Source organism: Cydia fagiglandana, chromosome 22 (genome assembly GCF_963556715.1).
Source record: "Cydia fagiglandana chromosome 22, ilCydFagi1.1, whole genome shotgun sequence".
NCBI lineage: Eukaryota > Metazoa > Arthropoda > Insecta > Lepidoptera > Tortricidae > Cydia > Cydia fagiglandana.
In genome coordinates, this window is record NC_085953.1 from 1,570,719 (window position 1) to 1,594,410 (window position 23,692).

General features: G+C 35.6%; 1 protein-coding gene and 1 long non-coding RNA gene across 2 annotated transcripts in view; both read right to left on the reverse strand.

Moving 5' to 3' along the window:
- Positions 1 to 4,429: 4,429 nt before the first annotated feature.
- Positions 4,430 to 23,692, reverse strand: part of LOC134675583 (paired box protein Pax-5-like) — a 118,635-nt gene continuing 99,372 nt past the window's right edge. Inside the window, exons 9-11 of the mRNA XM_063533885.1 lie at positions 20,341 to 20,475; positions 8,353 to 8,455; positions 4,430 to 4,551 (exon numbers count right to left, since the gene is read on the reverse strand). Coding sequence (XP_063389955.1) covers position 4,551; positions 8,353 to 8,455; positions 20,341 to 20,475 — 239 coding nt within the window. The 3' untranslated portion in view covers positions 4,430 to 4,550. The remainder of the gene's footprint in view (positions 4,552 to 8,352; positions 8,456 to 20,340; positions 20,476 to 23,692) is intronic.
- LOC134675539 (uncharacterized) lies at positions 11,859 to 12,796 on the reverse strand. The gene is made up of 3 exons (XR_010099762.1): positions 12,678 to 12,796; positions 12,528 to 12,592; positions 11,859 to 11,982 (listed from the first exon to the last, which is right to left on the reverse strand). It is a non-coding gene; the product is annotated as an uncharacterized LOC134675539 (long non-coding RNA).

Below are 23,692 nucleotides of genomic sequence, written 5' to 3' on the forward strand. Positions count from 1 at the left end.
TATAACTATTGAAACGGATTATATTGCGTATATTGAATTCATACTACATCCTGACGCGAACCCTTCACAGCGTTCGTGGTCAACGGCTGACTGAGGAAAAACTACACTGTGAAAAAACTACCCACTTACAAAATAATGAACCATCATAAACTATAAATTTTAAGGCCAGCATATTTAGTGTTCTACCGAAGTTCCTTTTTCGGTTTCAGCTAAAAGGTTCGGTTTTGACCTAAATACTGCTGAAACTTTCAGCCGCGCCGAAACTTATAAGATTGTATTTTAGGTAGTGTCCAACCGAAGAATCTCAGACACTAAGTGATATTATAATTTGTTTATTACTGTTAAGACTAAGATTGCACTTTTTTAAATGCCTACGTGACATTTTTTTCAAATACGCTACTTGAGTGTAATTATACAGGATTTTAAGATCAATCATAAGACTCAAGTTACATTTTAAAAACAAAGCCCGTTCGAAAAACATGAAACGTGTCAGGAAAAATCCAATTTGTGTTAGATTTTATGTCACATAACAGAAATAACAGTACGTACCTAGCAACTAAATGTGCCATTAAATCAAACGATATCATTCATATTTGATATGAATGATATCATTTAAAAACAAAAAGAAACCTGCATAGACCAACCCGCTTATTCATATAACTTTACGGGCCTATTTTAGTTAATTTATGTTTTATCCCGTTCTTACAAATACATAAGTGAAAATGACAGTTAAGGACAAACGTTTGTAGTGCGTTTATGAATAAGGGCGTAAAGTTTTAGCCAGTAGTTACGGACCTTTTTATGGCGACATTTTGATTACACACGAAGTCAAGGTACTGATTGTTATCATCTCTGTGCCGAGAACGTAAGAAGCTTATTCTAGAAACATTATTTACAAAAATAACATGGACGGAAACGATAAGAAACTAATAATAGATATATATAAAGGAATATTCACTAAATAATTTTGAACATGACAGTGATTATTTAATAAAATATACCCCATGAACAAAATATAAACAGGTAAATTACAGATGCAAAAAAAAAATTAAGTATGTTTTCTTTTATGACTCATACATTTATTTAAAATTCAAGGCTGCTATTTAACAAATATACATAGTTAAGTACAGTTTGTCTGTCTATACATGTGTCGGTATCAAGAATAACAATTATAAAAAAATAGGTACATGAGGGAAGGAGAATAGATAACATAGACCGAATCCTGGCGAAAGTAAACATTTTTAAATGAACTTCATTGAGGTATATTTTGATACATAACCACAATTAATTTATAATTATTTTACATAAGCGTTGATGTCTGAAACACGCCACAACTAGAAACTAGTTATAAAAAATATGAAGTAAAAAAATATAAATAATCTCAAAGTAATTTCGAAATAACCTAAATAACATTAAATATTTGACTTTCACTTTGTAGCTTGTCGATACATAATTTGTTATAAAAAATAATTTAAAGTTAAGGAAGCTAATAACAACTTTATGTACGAAGGAATAGGGTATAATTCAGGTTGTGCTAGAGACAGCAGGCTTTATATCACACCGGAGTATAAAATGGCGTACTAATATTGTGACCTAATTCAAAGGAATTTATTTTCCGTACCATATCGTACCTTGTCACAATGATGGTATATATTATATGATGATTTGTATGAGACACAGACCCCCTCTGCCACGCTTAAGGTAATTTTACTCCATGTTCGAGTCGAAAGTGTCTTTGTGTGACGTCCGTGTCTTTGAACGGACAAATCACGGCACGGGACTTCGCTCACCTCGTCCCGCGCACCCCCGCATTTTTGGCATCATCGGTTGCATGAAATAATTGCTCTAAACTCGGTCTAGAGGATTCCTAGTCAATAGTATGAGGTCCCTAGCACAAAAGAGATAGGTACAGAAATCAATCTACATACAAAGCGCGCTCAAGCAACGCACACATAGACACTGCTCACGAACACGATATCTCGGACCGGTTGGGACCAGTGCGAGCGCGAGTGCCATCCGCTTGAGACACGCGTCTGTGAACTTTTTTGTGCAATAATGGAGAAACAAAACAAATAGTTATTATAACTGTACAGTGGACGGTTGTTTAAATTCAACATTAACCGGTGAATTGTCGTTTTTTAAGCTACCAGTGGTTTCAGAGAGAATGCGTATGCGAATTTATTACATTGTACATGAGAATGCGAATTTATTACACTTTAAAATATAATAATCGTGCATTTCGCCAAACTCGAAATCATCGCAAGATATTTTCTGTGGCAAATCTGTAATATAACAATGACATTAAAATGAAAATAGCTATTTGAGTTATTAATGCCATTATTAATTTATATTTCCATTCTTCCCGTTTCATCCTCAACAATAAATCAAACAACGTGTGTCCCTAGCGACTTTCATATTAATTGTCACTGTGACAAGATACGAAATGGTACAGAAACTAAATTCTGTTGGCTGTTATAATTTATTTTTTCACATTATAAACATAACTATCAAACTTTTAGAGTAAACTATCTACATCACTGCTTTAAAAACACTTTAAATAACAACGAAATAGTTAGTTAAATGTAATTTACAGTACATATGGTCCTACTTTTCCGCCCTGGTGCGTGAAATATCACTTTTCATGCGTAGGTATGTCAAAAGTTTAAAGGGCCATAAGTATGTACTGTAAAACGTTGTACGATACACGTGCGAATAGGTAATTCGCGACTCATGTCGATTTAACACTTTTCCGATTTTAAAACGATTCCTTTTTTCGCACTTGTATCGTAAATAACAATTTTATCAAATTAAAATAACTAATATTTTATCAGTGATTGTATAATGTAATACCTAAGTTTTTCAATTCAATGTATTATGTATTGAATTAGGTACCTGATATTATTTGAACTTGTATGTGTCTTAAAATACCAAATCGGTGGCAAACAAGCATACACTCGGTCTCATGCTCATTTCACAGTCGGAGAGTCCGCGGGAGGAATGTATGTGTCGACTTTTAAGAAAAAGATTTTAATTATTTCGAATTAGGTCACTATAATATTACGGAAAACATGATCAAATAACAAACAGTTTTTTTAATTGCAGAAATACAGTCCAGTGCAATAATCAGCTTTTAAAAATGTCAATAAATCTCGAAAGCGTACACTTTTTGATAGAAATTCAATATATTTCTCACATTTCGACTTTCATTGACACGTCGACTAAAATATTGTGACACAATTACATTCTATTTGTAACTATTTTGAGGTAAAACAAATGAGAGAATCTTAAATCTAAGAACGACATAACTATAATTAAGTTTACAATACACTATTTACAAAGTCTTAAAGATTTATCAACACTTTGGCTCTCTCGTCCATTTTTTACATTGTAATGAGTAAAGGGCCTCACACACTGACGGGATTTTCGACATCAGAAATGGGATAAAATCGCGACAGTCTGCAGCTGGGTTTAATGAAGTATACACATTTGATTTGTGATGTTGATTAAATAGTACGTTCTTTTGGTAACATGATAATTTTGTTATGTATTTACATTTTGAATATCTTCTGTTAGTGAAAAATGTCAACGAATTTACATATCGGCAAGAAATTTGTTAAAAATAACTACGGTCATAATTTTTGACATTTAAAACCATGCGCCAAAACTTTCTAGAAATTTCAAACAATGATTGCTATTTATGTCCTCGCATATTTCTACCTTATTTTGTACTGTCGCCATCAGATATATCGGAGCGGCCAAGGTGTTCACAATATCTGAACACGCACTCTAACGCCCTGACAATAGAGGCGTGTTCAGATATTTGTGAGCGCCTAAGCCGCTCCGATATATCTGACGGCGACTGTACATGTCAACGACCTCTATAATGATAATTATTTGCTTAAATAAAATTACTTAAATGATGTATAAAGCGTTTTATGCTGTCATTGCTAAGACGAAACAGGAGCTGAGATTTAAATATTTTAGGTTAATATACCCGTCTCGCTAACTCTAAATGATTATGAAATTATCTGTGTCGGACCGTTTTGCTTTTTTGGCTAATTGATGCCAGTTTTGAATACCACGCCTCTCATTGCGGCATAGTCAATTAGGCCAGATTGGCCATTTTTGAACAGTTCTAGCGCTTTAAAAAACAAAAATATCAAAAAAAGCAAAACGGTCCGACACAGATATTGACAATATTAATCTGTGTTGAAAAAAACATTGCTCTAGCATCAAAACCCACGGAGGAAACAGTCTAGTACGTTTGTATGGAGAAATGACCACTCCTGTTGGCTCTTAAATTATGCAACAAAAACATTTGAAATTTAATTTTAACACCATTACGACCGTGAAATATGACTTTCCACATACGACGCAGTAAAAGACAAACTTATAAATCTCTTAGAGACTGTCATGTTACCAAGAAAACATTAACACTGCTACACATTGACAGATTGACAGATATTGACATGTTGAGAATTGTTTTATACACGTTATCAGTGTCTGTTATCACTTGCCCACCGCTATTGCTCGCACGGCGTACGTTGATATCTGAAAAGAAAACATATTTTTGTAAAAAAAACTAAAATATTCAACAATATAATCTAAAAAAAACATAAAAACATTTATTACATTAAATAATACAATTTTAAACTTATTTAAAAACAGTTGTGCGGTAGAAAGAAGAGAAATCTAATCTTCAAGGATGGGTATTCCACAGCCGTCTTTAGAACTTGGTATCTTTTATTTAGGAGACATCCTAACAAGTTGTGTTTTAAGTACCTATTAATTTATGTTTTGCTTTCCTTTACATTTGATACGTTATTATCAAATGTAAAGAAATGTTACATTTGTGTTATTATAAAATAAATAAATAAAACAAAATAATAAGTTAGTTATTATTATAATAAGTTAGTTATAGTGTTTGTATTAATATAAGTTATATTTCAAGTTTTAAATCCATGCGATGTTTTCTCAAAGCGGACAATATTTATGCATTATGTATATTAATAAATTTAAATGTTAACTTGCAAGGACACAATGTATCTTAGAAATGCTTTGAATTCCGATGTTTCCAGTAAAAAATACACATAAATTTAATACCAGCATTTCAACATTAAACATAAAATTAGGGTCATACCAATCAAATCCATCATTTCAATACAAATAATTATAGATTAAATCCAAACAGAAAGAGCAATAATGTAATAACGTTCGCACATTTGTCCCTCGTCTCTGGGGAGACTGACAAAGGCCAGCGTCGTCCCAGGGGACGCGTTCGATCTAAGTGATTCCTCTGTTTTTAAAGCAAGGAAAGTGTGCATTTTGAAATGTGTTTCGTGTATGTGTGATATATTTCTAATACTTGAGAAACCTCCAGGTTTAGGTATTATAATTATGGAGTTACTACAGGAAACGTACAGTCGCCATCAGATATATCGGAGCGGCCAAGGTGTTCACAATATCTGAACGCGCACTCTAACGCCTTGACAATAGAGGCGTGTTCAGATATTTGTGGACACCTTGGCTGCTCCGATATTTCTGATGGCGACTGTACAAGTTTTACAATTTTACTCGTGTATCGGCCAATTATTCATTTATTGACGACTTTTTACGTTAAATTGGGTTAGAATGTGGCTAGTTTGAAGAGCACTTCATTCTGGGGGGAATAAATACGTAATTTGGAACAAAAAAATGAAAATTTCCTTTGAATAATTTTACGGTTTAGTTTAGTACGCGATACACGGCCGTCGTGAACGCTGCTCGCACTGTTAGTGCTTGAGAAAGGAGACCTAAGCTCTCCGAAACATGTCGCGCGAGTGACTAAAAACAAGTGGGCTAATGTTAGTATGTCTCACAATAGCTTAAATTCGATGAAATTTTCCGTTGTGTTACTAAAATACGATATGTTTTTGTAACCCAGTGGAAGATTTTTATCACATACAGTGAAATTACGCTTAATTTGTACAGAATAAGGAACTATAATATCTATCTACCATTTTTAGGGTTCCGTACCCAAAGGGTAAAACGGGACCCTATTACTAAGACTCCGTTGTCCGTCCGTCCGTCCGTCTGTCACCAGGCTGTATCTCACGAACCGTGATAGCTAGACAGTTGAAAATTTCACAGGTGATGTATTTATATTGCGGCTATAACAACAAATACTAAAAAGTACGGAACCCTCGGTGGGCGAGTCCGACTCGCACTCCGGTTTTTTTTTCAAAGTCTGGCGCTGAATGTATGATATCTAACAATGTCATACTAGTTTTACAGATGTAGTGCATAATTATTTTTCATCGTATTTTCTCGAAAACGTTCGTACTTGTCATGCTACTTCAGTCAACCTCAGTACTTTTTGTACCGAGACTGACTGAAATAGCAAGACACGTTCGTACGTTTCCATGAAAATACGATGAAAAATAATTATGTACAGTCGCCATCAGATATATATCGGAGCGGCCAAGGTGCTAACAAATATCTGAACACGCCTCTATTGTCAAGGCGTTAGAGTGCATGTTCATATATTTTTGAGTACCCCGGCCGCTCCCATATATCTGGTGGCGATTGTACTACATCTGTAATCTCTACTGGTTTCAAAAGGCACGGCAAAGCACTTGGTGGATTTTTTCCGATAGAATATTTATGAAAAGAAGTAGAAAAATAAAATAACGTAACTCAGAAAATACTTAAAAGGAATTGGTAACACAAAGTAAAACTTAATGATTGTTAAAATTTCAATATCAGTCTTTGATATCATGAAAATAGAATTGATATTTGATTATAAAAATGTGTTTTCCTCATCATGACATTGATGTATCACCAAGGGAGTGGGATACAGTAATCAAGTAGGTACTCAATAATTTGCTGCTAAATAAAATGTTGTGGCTTAAGTGACGAGTTTTTTATTATAATATTTTAAACTTTCGCGTTTTGAATACATATTAACTCACATTATAGACGGGTCTAACGCGAATTATATTCAATTTACCTTGATTTACCGACGTCTCAAATATCCACGCACGGACGGGTGCGTGGATATTGTGAGTGTTTCGTGTCGGACTATTGACAATAATTAACATTATGTGTGGTGGGTGGTTTGAAAATGTGATGTCTACCCCAAACTTTTCCATACACTTTTCGTCGGGTAGATGCACAAATCTCTGTTTTGACATTTTGCTGGGACATCAGTCAGCCGCGACCACCACCAGTGAAACCTGTGTCGACCTGTGTCGAAACGTCGGTAAATCAAGGTAATTGAATATAATTCGCGTTAGACCCGTCTATAATGTGAGTCAATATGAGTTTTTTATTTATAAAACTCCTCTATTTTTTGTGTGGTCACGAAGGAAAGTGGCCATTCTTACTTTGCACAGATTTGGCTGTAAGAATGGATACATATACCTACATATAAGCTTTATACTTGACGTAGCAATTATAAACGTCATTTATTTTCATAGAAACTTGACATAAATGAAGACATCACCACACTTTTTCATTTCGAAAGCCATGCAGAGTTATCTTGATCCGATTCTCCAGTCTTTTATGAAACTGACTACTGAAAAGATCTATACTTTTCAGCAGTTCCCTATATCTACCTTTATACAGGGTGTGTGGAATCCTTAACAAATTATCCACGTTTAAAACCGGCCATAAAGCAGTTAACACCTGACGGATGGCGGGATTCGAACCCGCGATCAATCGCTCGGGGATTCACGTTCACACCTCGCGCGGAACTTGTAAACGAGGGTTTTTGGAAAAAAATTAAGCGGTTACGTCCTGTTTAGTGTAGGATTTTTTACATTAATTAAATATCTCAAAGAGATTTGAATTATAAAAAGGATCTTTAAAAAGTGTTTATGAATGAATCGATAAAATTAAATAACTATATATCTATGTAAGCCTGCCATGTAAAGGTGGCCACTGACGAGCCTTCCAACAGTCCAAATAGCGTGGCTCCAATCCAAAATCGGTCCGTGAATGTCAAAAACGTACAATGTTTAATATTAGGATGCCGTCCATTCGGATGAATCCATTGTAACGGCATCCATTTGGAAGGCTCGTCAGTGGCCTGCTTAAGATGCCAATCGTTTGCGACGTAGCGAACGAAACGCTAATGTCTCTGTCGCAGTAAAATGAAAGAGTGATAGAGGAGAAATTACCGTTGTTTCGCTACGGCGCAAACAATTGGCAAATTGGCTGGGTCAGTTTCCGTTTTTGATTGGCGTTATGTGCTGCAGGTACTTAATTGAAGTAAGGGCTTTGGTACGGAGCATGTTAGGACGGATAATTTTATTTTATGTAAGTAAGAAGTATTTTTAATAAGTATTCGAGTATCGGATACAATATACCTACCACTTGGTGAGCAGGCCGGTGGTGTGCGAGTACGGGGCGGGGTACGGCGAGTATTGCGAGTACGGCGCCGCGTACGCGTACTCGCTCGCCAGTGTCGTCGCGCCTGGAACAGGTTCAAATACTTCTGTGAATCATGGATCCCATCATCAGAACTGGGTTTGACAAAAACGGGACCAATCTGTATGCATATATGTACATATAATCAAAAAACGAATTTTCAAAATCGGTCTTGTAATGACGGAGATATGGAGTAACAAACATTAAAAAAAAACATACAACCGAATTGATAACCTCCTTTTTTGAGATTTGAAAGGTTAAATAAAAAGAGGATGAAATATGTAAAAAGATAAAGATAAAAGAAAAATAAAAAAAGAAAAGAAAGATAAACGAAGAAAGAAAGAAGAAGAAGAGGAGGAAAGGAAGAAAGATAGAAGAGAAAAGATTTCGTGACGTTCACAAAACATGTACGAACATGTACAGATAACAGCAGCAACGAAATAAGACATCAATAAGTGTGCATCACAAAACACACTCAGCGGCAAAATGTACCTTATGGCGGCTGGCGCTTACGTCGCATAGCGCCGCAATAATATTGGAGCGGCGTTAATAATAGCGTAAGCTCCAACCGCCATAAGGTACCTTTACCCGTGGGATGTCAAATATAGTGACATTATATTTTAAAAAGTAGGGTACATCGCCAATTACTAGCCACCCCCCAATTACTGGCCACCTATACTAAAATGAATTCTGTGTATAGGTGAATAGAACTCATTTTTGTAAGAGGCGGCCAGTTATTGAACGAGTGGGTTGTGGATAAATTTCAGTTACTGGCCATTTTCCTTATACTGAAAATGAGTTTTATTTATCTGTAAATAGAATTCATTTTTGGAATAGGTGGCCAGTAATTGAAAACTGGCTAATAATTGGATTTTCGTACCTTATATACTAAAATGAACTTTGTTCACCTATAAATAGAAATCAAATTAAGTGGCCAGTAATTGGGGGGTGGCTAGTAATTGGCGATGTACCCTATAAACAATATAGAAAATTTTACGTTTAATCTAGGCTGAAAACAGCAAACGTCTTTGAACCGTTTGGATTGCAGGGTGTTCTAAAGAAACAAATTAATATAAATACATTAGGCAAATATTATCTTCCCGTTCCTTCGCTTGAGGAAGATCAAGCGAAAAATAAAAAATGAGCGGTTGTATAATTATTATATGCATATACGAATACTTATATAAGTAAATACTCAGGAGGTATACTTTTCAACAAGATTTCGGATTAAGTATAGCGTTTCTTATAAAAACCCAAACATTTACATACAATTAAAATTTTGTCAGAACAATGAACATATGAAGTACTGCATTGTCTAAAGCTAAATACCTTTTAATAGTAAGAGATAAAAGAACCATATTTACGTAAACACGATCAAGTTGGCTATCAGCTTTAAATATACGAGTACCTATAGGTATACATTTTTGTTTTCTTCTAGCAGATACAAACAAAAGTTCAAAAACCTCGTTGGCACGGTTTCAAGAAAAAAATACATCCCCTTTTCTGTAGATAAAATGTGGGTTCTGTGACCTTTACCAGTGTTTCCTTTCCCCTAAGGTGTCGAGCGGAAAAAAACTTAAATATCAGGCATTTTATGCCTGAAATGTATCTAAAAAGTATAAGTATTGCGCTGTAAGGTCTTTTCGGAAATTGGGTACTCTTGAAAATCATTTCAAAATCACTCACATTCTTTTGTAATAAGTCTCTTTTCTAAATTTTCCGCCACTTTTTTTAGTGTTTTCTTTCTTTCGTAACTATACGAATACTTACACCTTATTTAGATATTTTATTTTAGGTATAATATTATAGGTATGCTATTTTTAAATCATATGCAAAAAAGGAGATTTCAAACAATATTGTTCTGATTAACGATCAGAGATCTTATCTTTCTCGTATCTTTTTTGCGCGTTATAATATATGTAATTAATTGCCATTTGAATAAAAAACTACAATGTTGATGATGCAAATATTCTCATCTTGAAACCAGAATAAAGACCGGTTGTAATATTATTCCATTTCCTTTATGACTCAATGTTTTTACTGAAAAATCACAGCCTGCTTCAAGACTCCGCATATCACGGCATTACATAGCGTTATTTAAATAGACACGCCTCGCCTCCACGCCCTCGCATATAACAACCTTTATACGCGTAACCACATTCAAAATATGTCCCCGCCACCCTGACGTTAATATTTATAACCAAAATAAGCCACCGAAGTACTCAGAAGCACTTCTGTCGCATCACAGACTCGTGTTACGCTTCGTTACCCCCTCCAGACAAAGCCTGTATGGCCACCCCCCTCTAAAATTATTTGCATACCCCCGAATGAGCTATTAAAGATGTCTGCTCCCGAGTAAGCAGATTGCGGTGGATTAAAGACCAAAAGGGAAAGCGGCCCCAGAATACTCCCTGCGGCACTCCGAATTATTCTCTACCTTTATATGCATAAGTGCGAATTTGGAACGGTTTGATATAAATTTTATGACGTTACGGCCGCCACGGAGCGGGGTCCAGAGGAGAAAATTAGATTTCGTGGAGAGTGCTCTGCAGGAGTGGCGCTCGACTTTGTCGAAAGCTTTCGTAAAGTCATTGTCGTTTTTTCAGTGATTCCTCAACTGTTTTTCTGTTCGGCCACTTTTTGCTTTATCCCCTTTTCATTGTTTTATTCGTGTTTCATTGTTTTATCTGTGCGTGGCTGCGACTCGTTATTGCGTTTGTTTATTGGCAGTGATGCTCCGAGTTGATGTCCGCAATTTGGGGGACTTTTTTTAGGTGGCCATTTGCGCAGTTTTACTTTGTTTTAATGTAATGGATTTATATTTGCTTTCAAATGGTTTACTTTTGACATGGAAAGCGGCTGTTTCATTAAACAAATATAGGTAGGTTTTGTGACATGCAGTGCACAATACAAATAGTCATTATCGTCGCCGTAGAGCGAAAAGTCACCAAATCGTTCATTGGTCATTTTTGAGTTATGAGGGTTTAAAGAAAAAATAATTAAAAAAATTTTTACTGAAATTATCTTAAGATGAAATTGTGGTTTTATATGTGTTTATTCATTGGAAACTGCTATTCTTTGGGCTCAAAATGGATTTATATTATTCACACTAACGATTTAGGAGCTATAGGCGATAATTAATTTTTGCCCTTAAATATTACACCTTAATTATGACTTAGTGATTTTTTGAACGAAGTTATTGATTTTTTGCCCACATTTTAGTGCGTCTAGATTTAACTAAGTAAAGTTAGTCGTATTATGACTGTTGTGATAAAGTGAAAATACGTGTTAGTTAAAAACTACTTACTATAATATTTTTTTGGATTCTGCTTAATTTAAGGATCAAATGAAATCACGTCATTTAAAATTCTGCGAACACTTTATTAAAATAAAATGAACAACAAATAAAATTAAAATGAACTACAAATCAAATAAAGTTGACCTACAAATCAAATTAAAAGGACTGAACACAGCAGATGCTGGAGCTGACTCATACAAATATTTCTCCTGAAATAAGTCCTCAATCTCCAATGTCTATGTTGCTTCTTTGTCTTCCAGGGTAGCTAAAAAATTCTGAAATAGATGCAACTAATTAGTTACTAAGCCAATTTGCGGTTAAGTTGGATAAGTTACGTTTAAGGGATGATCACGTTAGAACAAGGGCTTAACGAGTCCAGGCCGTTAACAATGCGCACTGAAGAAAATACCACCCTATTACAATCGCTTGTCGTCGGCCTGGACCGTTCTCGGGCCGGACACAGCACGTTACCGTTCTAGCATGAGTCATCTTTAAACCAGTACGGTTACCATCAGTTTGTCACTGACATAAACGCCGTCGAGAACGTAATTTACTTTCTATACATCCCGTTTGCACTAATATGCGAGTGCGAGCGAGATGTATAGAAAGTAAATTACGTTCTCGACGGCGTTTATGTCAGTGACAAACTGATGGTAACCGTACTGGACCTCATTTAGCATGATGCGTAATATCAAGTGGTGCATGACATGCTCTTATGTATGCGAAATGATTGTTCATTTATATTCATAAAAAAGCATTTTGTTATTAGGCACACACACCCACAAGCTGTAGTAATCACACCGATATAACAAAATTTTACTTGATTCGTTCCACATAATCCTGTTCCTTTTGGCTTACCCCATACAAGTACTTCTAAACTTGAATCTATGAAATAGCATTTCATTTTATAAACAGTTTTTGATAAAAAAAAATTACAATAAAATAACAAACTGACACCAAAAACACTTACCTCGTTATCCAAATCATCTTTCTTTTTTATCAAATCCAAAATTAACTTAGCGCGTTTCATACTTAATCTCGGTACACGCAATTATTATGTAGCAAACAGTAACTACACGTAACTAGCAAGTACGTAACTTACACATGCTCTAAAGTATCATGCTAAAAAGCGTGCTATTGAGTATGCTCAATACGAGCATGCTTATGAGCAGTTTACATTTGCTAGCAATAGGTATGCTAGTTTTAAGTTTGCTCCTGAATAAGCATGCTCAAAGCAAACACTCCAATACACATGCCATTTTATAGCGTGCTCTCTCGCTCTCTGTCGGTTCAAATAAAGCCATGGACAATCAAACAGCTATCCGTATGGAGCTGAATAAGATCATCCTTTTGCTGGCGATGCAATGCATCCAGAAGCTTATATCAGCTCGACAAAAAAAGAAAATAAATAGAAAGATTTGGGTCCGTGATTGGATATCTAGCAGACAGGACTTTGGAGCAAGTGCTCAGTTGCTTACAGAAATGCGAATAGAAGATGCTGCGGGTTATAAAAATTATTTGCGGATGCTACCGCATCAATTTGACTTTTTACTCTCTCAAGTTGAAAGCGCTATACAGAAACAAGATACTAGCATGATCAATAAGCAAACCTGTTCACACGCGCTAAAAGCACTCCCCCCTCCCCCCCTCCATCCGCGCTGCAGGTAGCATGACCAAAAATCGCACGACCGTTGATTTTTGAGCAAACTCAAAATGAGCATGCTCATTATTAGCAATGTTTCGACACACATACTATTAAGTAGCAATTGCTCAATAGTGGCATGCTTTCGTGCTAGTAATCAGCATGTGTAACAGTAGCTTCACTGTCGGCTTATGCGCAACTACTTACTGGCAGGTCGACGCGGCGGAGGGAGTCGCAGCGGTCGGTATCGGTGCGGAGGCCTGCGGTACTGGGCGAAAAGTCACCAACTTGCGAGCGAATTTCAATCAAATCACGTCGACGTACAGTACAGTCTTTATTGTAAAATTAATTAAATATGATTAATTATTGTACTATATATTTTTTTGTAGGTCAAAACTCATTAAAATTGTATAATTAATTATCGCTTTGGTTAAATGATATACATTGCCTTACAACTATGAATAAAAAATAACTAAATAGAGTTAGTTAATTTTCGCTTTCACACTTTTGACATACCAGGTATTCAAAAAGTAACTAAGTAAATTAAGTGACTTTTTGAATGAGGTTCTTCGTGGTTAAATAGTTTAGTAATACTTAGGGAAAAAATAACTAACATGACTTAGGTACGCTCCTAAATAAGTTACAAGAAGTTTAAAAATGTATAACGGAATTAGGTATTTTTCGACTAAAATATTGCATCCCAAGTGAGTTTTTAGTTAGTTCTTTAACTTTGTAAAATTGATACTATGATCGCTATTGCTACCGCAATAAGACTGAAATTTGGAGAAAAAAAATGCGATTTTGATGACATTATTAAGTCAATTTTGGCCATTTTGTGATTTGGTGACTTTTCGCTCTACGGCGACGTTATGGTCGCTTAAAATAATGTCTGTAATAAAACATTTATTTTGATTAATATTTAATAATGAAGGTATGATGAGGTTTAATTTAGTAGATGTACAGCGAGCTGATATTATATACAGTTAGACCAAAAAAAGTCTGCAGCGATTTTGATAGCCCACACTGTGTAAGTGTTATTTATACGTCATCAATTCATAGAATTGTCATAGAATTGTCAAACTTTCTCAAAATGATGACGTATAAATAACACTTGACTGTGTGACCTATTAAAATCGCTGCAGACTTTTCTTGGTCTAACTCTAGCATGGATATATTGGATAGGATACAATTATGAATGAATTATTTATATGTATGTTAGGGCTCGGCTTCCTTTTGAGCGCTAATCGTGGTAACTCGTAGTAGGAGGGCTTGAGGTCTTCGTTGTAGAAAAGAAACTTCGTTGTAAAATACTCATATTTATCGTTTATTTATAACTTTACACAGCACACTTTTAAAACTATCAGCATTTTAACTATTTATAGTAATATTAATAGCACCATCGTACAATAAATAATAAAAATACACTTTTAGGGCATTTTTTGTCAGCATAGGCTGTTAAAGTCTTACTCCTAAGGCTGCTCAGATAATAATCGTCGCTTTAATGAGGTGCAAGGCCTTTTATTAGACCATCGCCCCTCCAAACTCGACCACTTCCACCTGTCCGTCAGGTGAGGGTGGGCTGACCGGTAGTGACGTCACAATTGTTTAATTATTTTAACTAAAGTAAAATTGCCAAGTTCAATCACCTTACTTTTTATAAATGAACACAAGTAAATAAAAATGCGGTATTATTACTCTTATTTTTGGAAAGCCGCTAACACGGCCATACTGACCAGTGGCTCGTGCTCAGAGACACTTAAAGTGTTCGTATTAATTAAGTTTTAATTAATAAAAGTACAGATTGATTTAAAACAATTACAACAGATCAACGAGTTTACTGCTTGATTTTTATGTCAGATACAGCAGGTATCATATTGTTATTTTTTTTTCTAATGAATTTTCGATAATTTTAACTTATGTTAACAAAGATTCAACATAATTAATGTTTCTGTCTTATGTACGATCATGATTAGTTCTTATGATTTTAGATGAATGCTACATTTAACTGTAAATGAATTATACTTTGAAATAAAAATTAAATGTATTTTAAACAGTCTAATATAATTATTGATTAGTTCCCGCTAACACGGCTATTTATGACTGTTTTGCTTCGGTCATTCTGACATCAAGTGATAATTTAATAATAGAATTGATCCTGGGGGTTTGAATGTTTTAATTATTTTTAATCCATTTTAATTCACAAGTACTTTAAAAAATAAATTTACTTGCTTGAACCTTTAAATTAATGTTCATCATCATTATCATCTCAGCCATAACACGTCCACTGCTAAACATAGGCCTCCCCCTTGGACCTCCATATGTGCCGGTTGGAAGCAACCCGCATCCAGCGTCTTCCGGCGACCTTAACAAGGTCGTCTATCCATGTCTGTTAAATTAATGTTGTTTTTTTTTTTAATATTTTTTTGTATGTTTTTATTTTTGCCAAAGGAAAAATCAGTTTACCGACGCTTCGGAAAGGCTCTGGTGGAAAAAAGCGCCAAGAAAAACCTCCAGGTTGCCTTCTTTTATAATGCATTCAGTTAAATTTTTATGAAAGTGTAGTTAATTATGTTTTGACATATTTTGTTGGTTAATACCGATTATTGTGATTGATTAAATTTGCTGAATTGTAAATCTTGGGTTTACTTATATTTAGTGACATTACGCAGCATACTTTTTATTTACGAAAGGTAAGTGAAATTCTATTAAAATTAGTTCTTTGGTATCTGAAGTGATTAAATGATCATAATTTGTTTATGGAATTTTATTTATGGACATTATTGATTCAATATAACTCTTTAATATATATGAGAACCAACCATGAAGTTTAACGCTTCTAAACAAAGATTAGGTAAGCATCATAAGCTTAACATAAGATGAGAATTAAAAAAAAAATATAGTGGTTTTAAGTCTCCACCTTATCCAAAAAGCGTTAGTAATATTTTGAAATCAATTGACTAGACGAAACTAATGATCAATTAAAAAAATTAAGAAAAGGAACACATCGGATTTGCACGATGGGGTAGTTTACATGCTTTTAATGTAATATTATATTATCATAAAAGCTATTTTTAATAATTTCTAATAGATGCTGTTATTAATTTGTTTAAGTTCAAATGAAAGCTATAGTATTTCTTTGATGTTTGAAATGATAGATTGTTCGTATTATTGTTTATGCTATTTAAATTTCTGGACTTTATTTCTTAACTCATATTAAACACATGAAAACCAAACACGAAGTTGAACCTGTCTTGAACGTTGTTAAACATAGATTAATTTGAATTTAAGATGAGGAGGATCAATTGATGACCCGAAACTCGTGCTCGAGTAATCGGTATAAAAATAAGGAATGCAGTTGTTGTACTAAATCTGTATGACCGATCCAAACAAGTGGCAGATAAAATAAAGTCTGAGCTTAGGGAACCAGTTAGTTGGACGGCCCAGTCACTGAAGCCCTTCAGATTCATTACAGCAAGTGACCGGCAGACTATGGTTCCCATTTATTGAACGGCCCAGTTATTGGATTAATTCCTCTGAACCATCCATATAAGTGGCAACTTTTATCCTTTTAATGGCCCAGTTGTTGGAGTAGTCCCTCTGAACCATCCAAACAAGTGGCAACTGTTTATACTTTCAAATCTTTCAATAGCCCAGTTACTAGACTAGATCCTTCTGAAGAATCTAAGTAAGTGGCACACACATTACTTAACGTGGTTGTTTTTATAGATAGTTGTTAGCGCAGGATCTTAAATTGAATTTGCAAAAATTATGCAATAGGTAGTAAACGTTCAAAAAGTGGTATTCACTCAATCACTCTGTTCGGATTTTTATTTTGGGTGGAATTTTCATATTTTCATTCATGGCAACCTAAATAACCAATAATAATGAATTAATATTACCTAACGGCTCGATTCGGAAAATTAATTAGATATCTACTAGACTTCAACAAGTTACAATATGGATAATTTAAAGATATTTGTAAGATAAATATGTCACATTTGACGTTTCCGTTATTCTGGAGGTCCTTTTGAACGATTTTGACAAGTTATGACTTGTAATAAACGGTGTTCTTCATTAAATGGTCTCTACATTTTTTTTGTAATAAGTATCATTATAGCAAAAGATTGCGTGTTTTAAAGAGATGACAATATTGTGGTTTTGTACTTTGTCCTTAATGAATCGATTTTTGATTTGTCATTTTGAGTTACCACGTAAAGGACGTCTGTCAGATTTCGATTGGCTTCATGATAATTTGTAACTTGATAAGTACTACTATTGTAACTTAGTACCTAGTGGAGTTGAATAATACGAGATAAGTAATCACAAATCACAAGTACAACATATCATTATGTCTCCTCTGATTACTTGAATCATTGCTACTTAAATACGTACTTACATAACGTTAATTTTAAACACTCGTAAATTAATGTCTGTTTTGCGTCTTTGTATTTAAATCGGCTTCCTTCTGTTGTAAATCCTGTGTGTTAGAATCCAAAAGCAGGGCGGCGCCACAACAACACGTACTTCTACAACAAAACACAGAAAGCTGAGGCTACTATTTATCACACATGTTATTTCTGTTAATAAAATATTAATTATTTACTTAAGGTACAACTAATGTTATTACCGTACATACAAATAAAGTATGATTAATACTGATTACAGGTATATACATTTTAGACATTTTGTTTTCTTATATATTTTTATATGAATGAAATGCATAATGATATTCATAACATTGCCATATATCAAAGTAAAAGTATTTGGACTTGATAACTTTCAACAACAGTACAGCTACTTACAGCGTGAAATGAATCGTAGTTCAGCAAAATGAAATAAGCAGAATTTTGACATTTCTACGTACGTTTTGGTTGTGCCGTTTTATTTAAACGTTTGACTTTCAAGCTGTATTCTGATGGATTTTACTGGGAGATATTGATTTACGCGGTATAATAAATATGTATCAGTTATGTAATTTGATATTATGTTACTTTTTGTGGATTCATTTTCAAAATTCATACTTAATAAATTGGTTTGAAAATATGCGAAAAAATTTCATAATTATGCAATGATTTCGCTCGTAAAGTATGGCGAATTACTAATAAACGTAATATAATATTAATTCACGTAGAATAAATATTTTGTTAGCGTTGTATAGAATAAATGATATTTATTAACAAAAAAATATGTTTAATTTCTTCATCACCCTCATCATAAAAACTGGTTTCGAAATAAATATTTAAAAGTTGTCCGTTAAATTATCTTAATGTCATTCATAAAAAAAAAAATCAAAAAGCTTGTAATCACAGTTACAATTAAGATTGATTAGGTATTACTTTACTATTATCATTCAAGTTAGCAATTCTAGGATCATGTGGGTAGATAACTTGTTTGCGCTATGTGCATTCATAATTCCATGTTAAATGTTTACTTAAATGTGAGTGGCTGGCGATGTAGTGATATAAAGTTACATTATCTCTTTTTATCATTAAATGACTGTTTGAAAGATTTTGATTGCTTTTATTACTCGATTACTGTGTGACTTTTTGTGTTTATACGGAATTTAGAATGCATTACAAGAATAACAACCACTGGCTATGATTTTAGTAAGTTTTCTTTGTGTAGATAAGTATTAAGATGTCCTAGGACCATTTTTGTGGTTACTTTAAGTATATTTAATCAAAACGCTCATTGCACATGCATTATTTTCTTCTAAAATAAATCAATTCAAACTTAAATTTTGTCAAAATGAAAGCGTCTCACCAGATAATATTGTGTACAACAACGTTTACTAAAACGTTCACCAAATGATGAGTAACTGCTCGTGTCGAAAATTGGCCACCGATAATTGGCAACACGTTGATTCTTCTTCGGTTGTTGAATTGTGTTTTAATGTATGCAGCAAATATAACTTGTTGCTCATCCAATCCACATGGCGTTTCAGGTTCTCTTGCGCACTTCTGATGTTAGGGCTCGGCTTCCTTTTGAGCGCTAATCGTGGTAACTCGTAGTAGGAGGGCTTGAGGTCTTCGTTGTAGAAAAGAAACTTCGTTGTAAAATACTCATATTTATCGTTTATTTATAACTTTACACAGCACACTTTTAAAACTATCAGCATTTTAACTATTTATAGTAATATTAATAGCACCATCGTACAATAAATAATAAAAATACACTTTTAGGGCATTTTTTGTCAGCATAGGCTGTTAAAGTCTTACTCCTAAGGCTGCTCAGATAATAATCGTCGCTTTAATGAGGTGCAAGGCCTTTTATTAGACCATCGCCCCTCCAAACTCGACCACTTCCACCTGTCCGTCAGGTGAGGGTGGGCTGACCGGTAGTGACGTCACAATTGTTTAATTATTTTAACTAAAGTAAAATTGCCAAGTTCAATCACCTTACTTTTTATAAATGAACACAAGTAAATAAAAATGCGGTATTATTACTCTTATTTTTGGAAAGCCGCTAACATGTATACGTGAAAACACTTTGTAGTCGTCGCTATACAAATCGCCGCCGAAGGAACTCGCCATCGGCACGGTTCGAAATTATCGCAGCTTGTACACACCGCTGCAAAAGTGCATACCCACTTTATGAATGGAATGGAGCTGTCACTCGCCGTCATAATGTGCGTATGGAGGATAAGATGGTGCCGGCGGTTGAAGACTAAGTGTAAGGCCTGAGTGGACGCTCGGAGCGGAGCGTTCGGCGGGACATGCAGCGTGGCGTCGGGCTCACAAATGATTTGAGCAGCGTGCAATAAGGCCGCTCCTATGCGTTTGCATTTGTTTAAAATGCACGCCGCACGCCCTGCCCCGCTGCACGCGCACGCCCAACTCGAGCGTCCACTCAGGCCTTACACTAGCGCCGCTGCCGGCGCCGCCGTTCAAACCTGTTGAGACTTGATAAGGCGGTGCCGGTGGTTGAAGGACTATTAGCGCCGGCGCCGCCGTTCAAATCTGTTAAGACTTGTTGCAGAACTGTCACTCACCGTCATAGTGCGCGTACGGTGGATAAGGCGGTGCCGGCGGTTGAAGGACTACTAGCGCCGCCGCGTCGGGGCTCGCCGCCGCCGACGGGGGTTCGCCACCGGCGCCGCCGTTCGAACCCGTTGAGTCGTTTGTAGCTGTGGAAAAATCACAAGTTAGAGCATTGTTATTGGTCATTTATTATTACTTTATTGTGCAATAAAATTGTACGAACGGCGGACATAATGCCATAAGTCCCTTCTTCAGGTACCAGGGAGCCATTGTTACCGATAATTAACTTTCGTTATGTAAGTAGTGTAAGGGGGAGGCCTATGTTCAGCAGTGGACGTCTTATGGCTGAGATGATGATGATGATGTATTAGTGCTAGTACGGTTTGTGCACGCGCCTAGAGCATTAAAATATCTAAGAAATCTTAGAAAGATTCAAAAGGGTCGAAAGAAAGTTTGGGAGATCAGTTGATTAGAACATCGGAACTTCAGAACTCTTATGTGTCAATTTCATTAGATAGGTACTCGTAGCGTGACTTGGCGTTTGCGTTTGCGTTAAAGGCCTGTGCACACCGGCTGCGTGTGCGTGACGTGCACGTGCGCGTGCGGCGTTGTAGTATACAGATCCTTATGAGAGACGGCACACCGCTTGCGTGACGTGTGCGAGTGCGGCTCCAACATTTTAGCGCACGCTCACGCAAGCCGGTGTGGCTCGGCCATAAGTCTTTTTGTACTGGATTTTGAACAGTGCACCAAGCGGGACGTTTTGGGAACCCAAAATCCCATACAATATGATAAAACGCAGATGCGTACGTCAATTCGCGCTATCGAATGAAATTTAAGTACACTGGGGGTACTGAACGTCTCGGGTGTGTGTTTACTTTCGTTTCGATTTTTTAAGTAGGTGATGGTTGCCAAAGAGTTATAAAAATCTACACAACCACATTTTATTTTATAACTAGGTTTGTATTTACGTTGGAATACAAAGTTAAACGTTGAATAGCTTTTATTTTATCACTAGCCCAATAGATAGGAGCACAATGTTTTCCAATAAAAGTTAAAATGTTTTTCCAAAACATTTTCAACAGCACCATTTGAATTAGTTTTACCAAACTGCGATAGTTTTCACAACAAGGCCGTTTTTCCGAATTAATCGTCGGTTGGACTCAAATAAAATAAAATCCGGATGGAAAAATGGCCGCTTAATTTGCCGCGGATGAAATGGAAAAATATCGCTGGGCTTTTAGGATTTTGGTATAAAAGTTGAGTGACAACTGGTATCTAGTGGATTTGGTAATGCTTTAGAAAAAGCCATAGTGTAAGAGTCTATATAAAGAAGGATATCTAGTGAAAAATGAGCATTTTAAATTCATAAATAAAGTAGGATATCTAGTGAAAAATTAGCATTTTAAATTCATAAATAAAGAAGGATATTTAGTGAAAAATGAGCATTTCAAATTCATAAGTTCGCCTTTGTATACATTACTTGTTATTAACTCTGTGTTGTGTACTTGTTTTGTGTAATAAGGTGTTCACGACTACTACTACTTCTTCTTCTTTATAATTAAGAGTTGTGCTCTTGTTGGTGGTCAGTGGAGCAATCTCCAACTCCTCCGTTCCTCTGCCAACTCCTTAACCTTCTGGTATGACAGGACCTGAACATATTATTCTTTTATTTGCTTGTAATAATTTATTCTCGGTCTTCCTCTTCTTCTTTTTATCTCTATTTTTCCTTCTATAATGTTATTTAGTCGTAACTATTACAAACCTGTAAAGTGTTACGAGTGTCAACTATTTCCTGTCGCTCTCATAAAACGATTAAAAAACACACAACAAAAAAAAGATGATGTCACAGATCCCATTCACAAGTTCAATATCACTTCCCACGTGCTGAATGGATCCGATCTGACCACAAGACTGCGGTCGCGCGGTTCCATGGGAATATCATTCATTCGTTCAATTTCATTCACCGGCCTTGGCATTTGATATTTACGTGTTAGGTGACTTGCAACTGTTTGTGGAAGAAAGTTTTTTGATTTGAATTTTGATGGTGTTATCAGCGAAAACGGTTTTTTTTAAAGAAAATATTGCTTAACATGTCGTTATAATCTGTTTTTCGGATATAGACAAGCAATATGAGAGTATAATCCTACGAACGAGCGCAGAACTTAAATAAATAAGAAAACTACTGCCATCAGATTTAGAAAGCCTTCGTTTTTCTTTAAATTTATTCTGGAAGGAAAAACTATTGGTACCTAAATATCAAAGCTTAATTTTGTAGGTTTTTCGAGTTCCGTACCCAAAGGCTAAAAATGCGCGGGACTGTCTGTATACTCCACTGTCCGTCTGTCTGTTTGTCTGTCACCTGTATCTCATGAACCATGAACTGTTGCCGCTATAACAACAGATACTAAAAAGTCCGGAACCCTCGGTGGGCGAGTCAGACTCGTACTTGTCCGGTTTTTATATGTTCCAAGGACCAGTGGCGTAGCTAGGGGGGGGGGGGGGCGGTCCGCCCCGGGTGTCACCCATTTAGGGGTGACACCCGACCGTGAACATTAGTAGTGCCACCTATAAAAATTCGTAAAATCATGTAAAATGAAAGCGATGGAGTAAATCCTGAGTTATTTAACATAAATTACAATTACTCTTTTTAAATATATTTTACAATTTTGATTGATATTTGGGGTGACACCCACAATTTACGCACCGGGTGCCACCCATGCTAGCTACGCCACTGCCAAGGACATTGGTACGAGTCGGGATTTAAACCCGCAATCTACCGTTGGGAAGTTGATAACTTTCTTATTAGGTTTTAATAGAAATCTTACATTATTATGTGTGGCCACTTGCACCATTCACTAACCCGGAGTTAACCGGTTAAACCTGGAGTTACCATGGTTACCAGTACAATTTGACACTAAGTTAACGGTTTAACCGCTTAACACCGGGTTAGAGAGATGGTGCAAGTGGCACTAAGGCCCACTTGCACCATTCACTAACCCGGAGTTAACCGTTAAACCTAAAGTTACCATGGTTACCAGTACAATTTGACACTAAGTTAACGGTTTAACCGCTTAACCCTGGGTTAGTGGGCTGGTGCAAGTGGCCCTAAGTCTAGTAAAATGTCCTACAAAAACACACTTTCCATTTCTCATGTCAAAATATTTTCGAGGTTCTTCGAGGTTTTTTACATGAGCTATAAGAAGAGGAGAAATTCAGCAAGTATATTTAAGGAAATAATTTAGTTACAGGGATAAAATTATGATTATTCTATTAACGTGAAAAAAACGTTTATAAAACATGGCGGCGTGGCATGGCGGTCTTTGGTGTCGGAGGCCAAGATCCACTTCGGGTCGTTGCGCC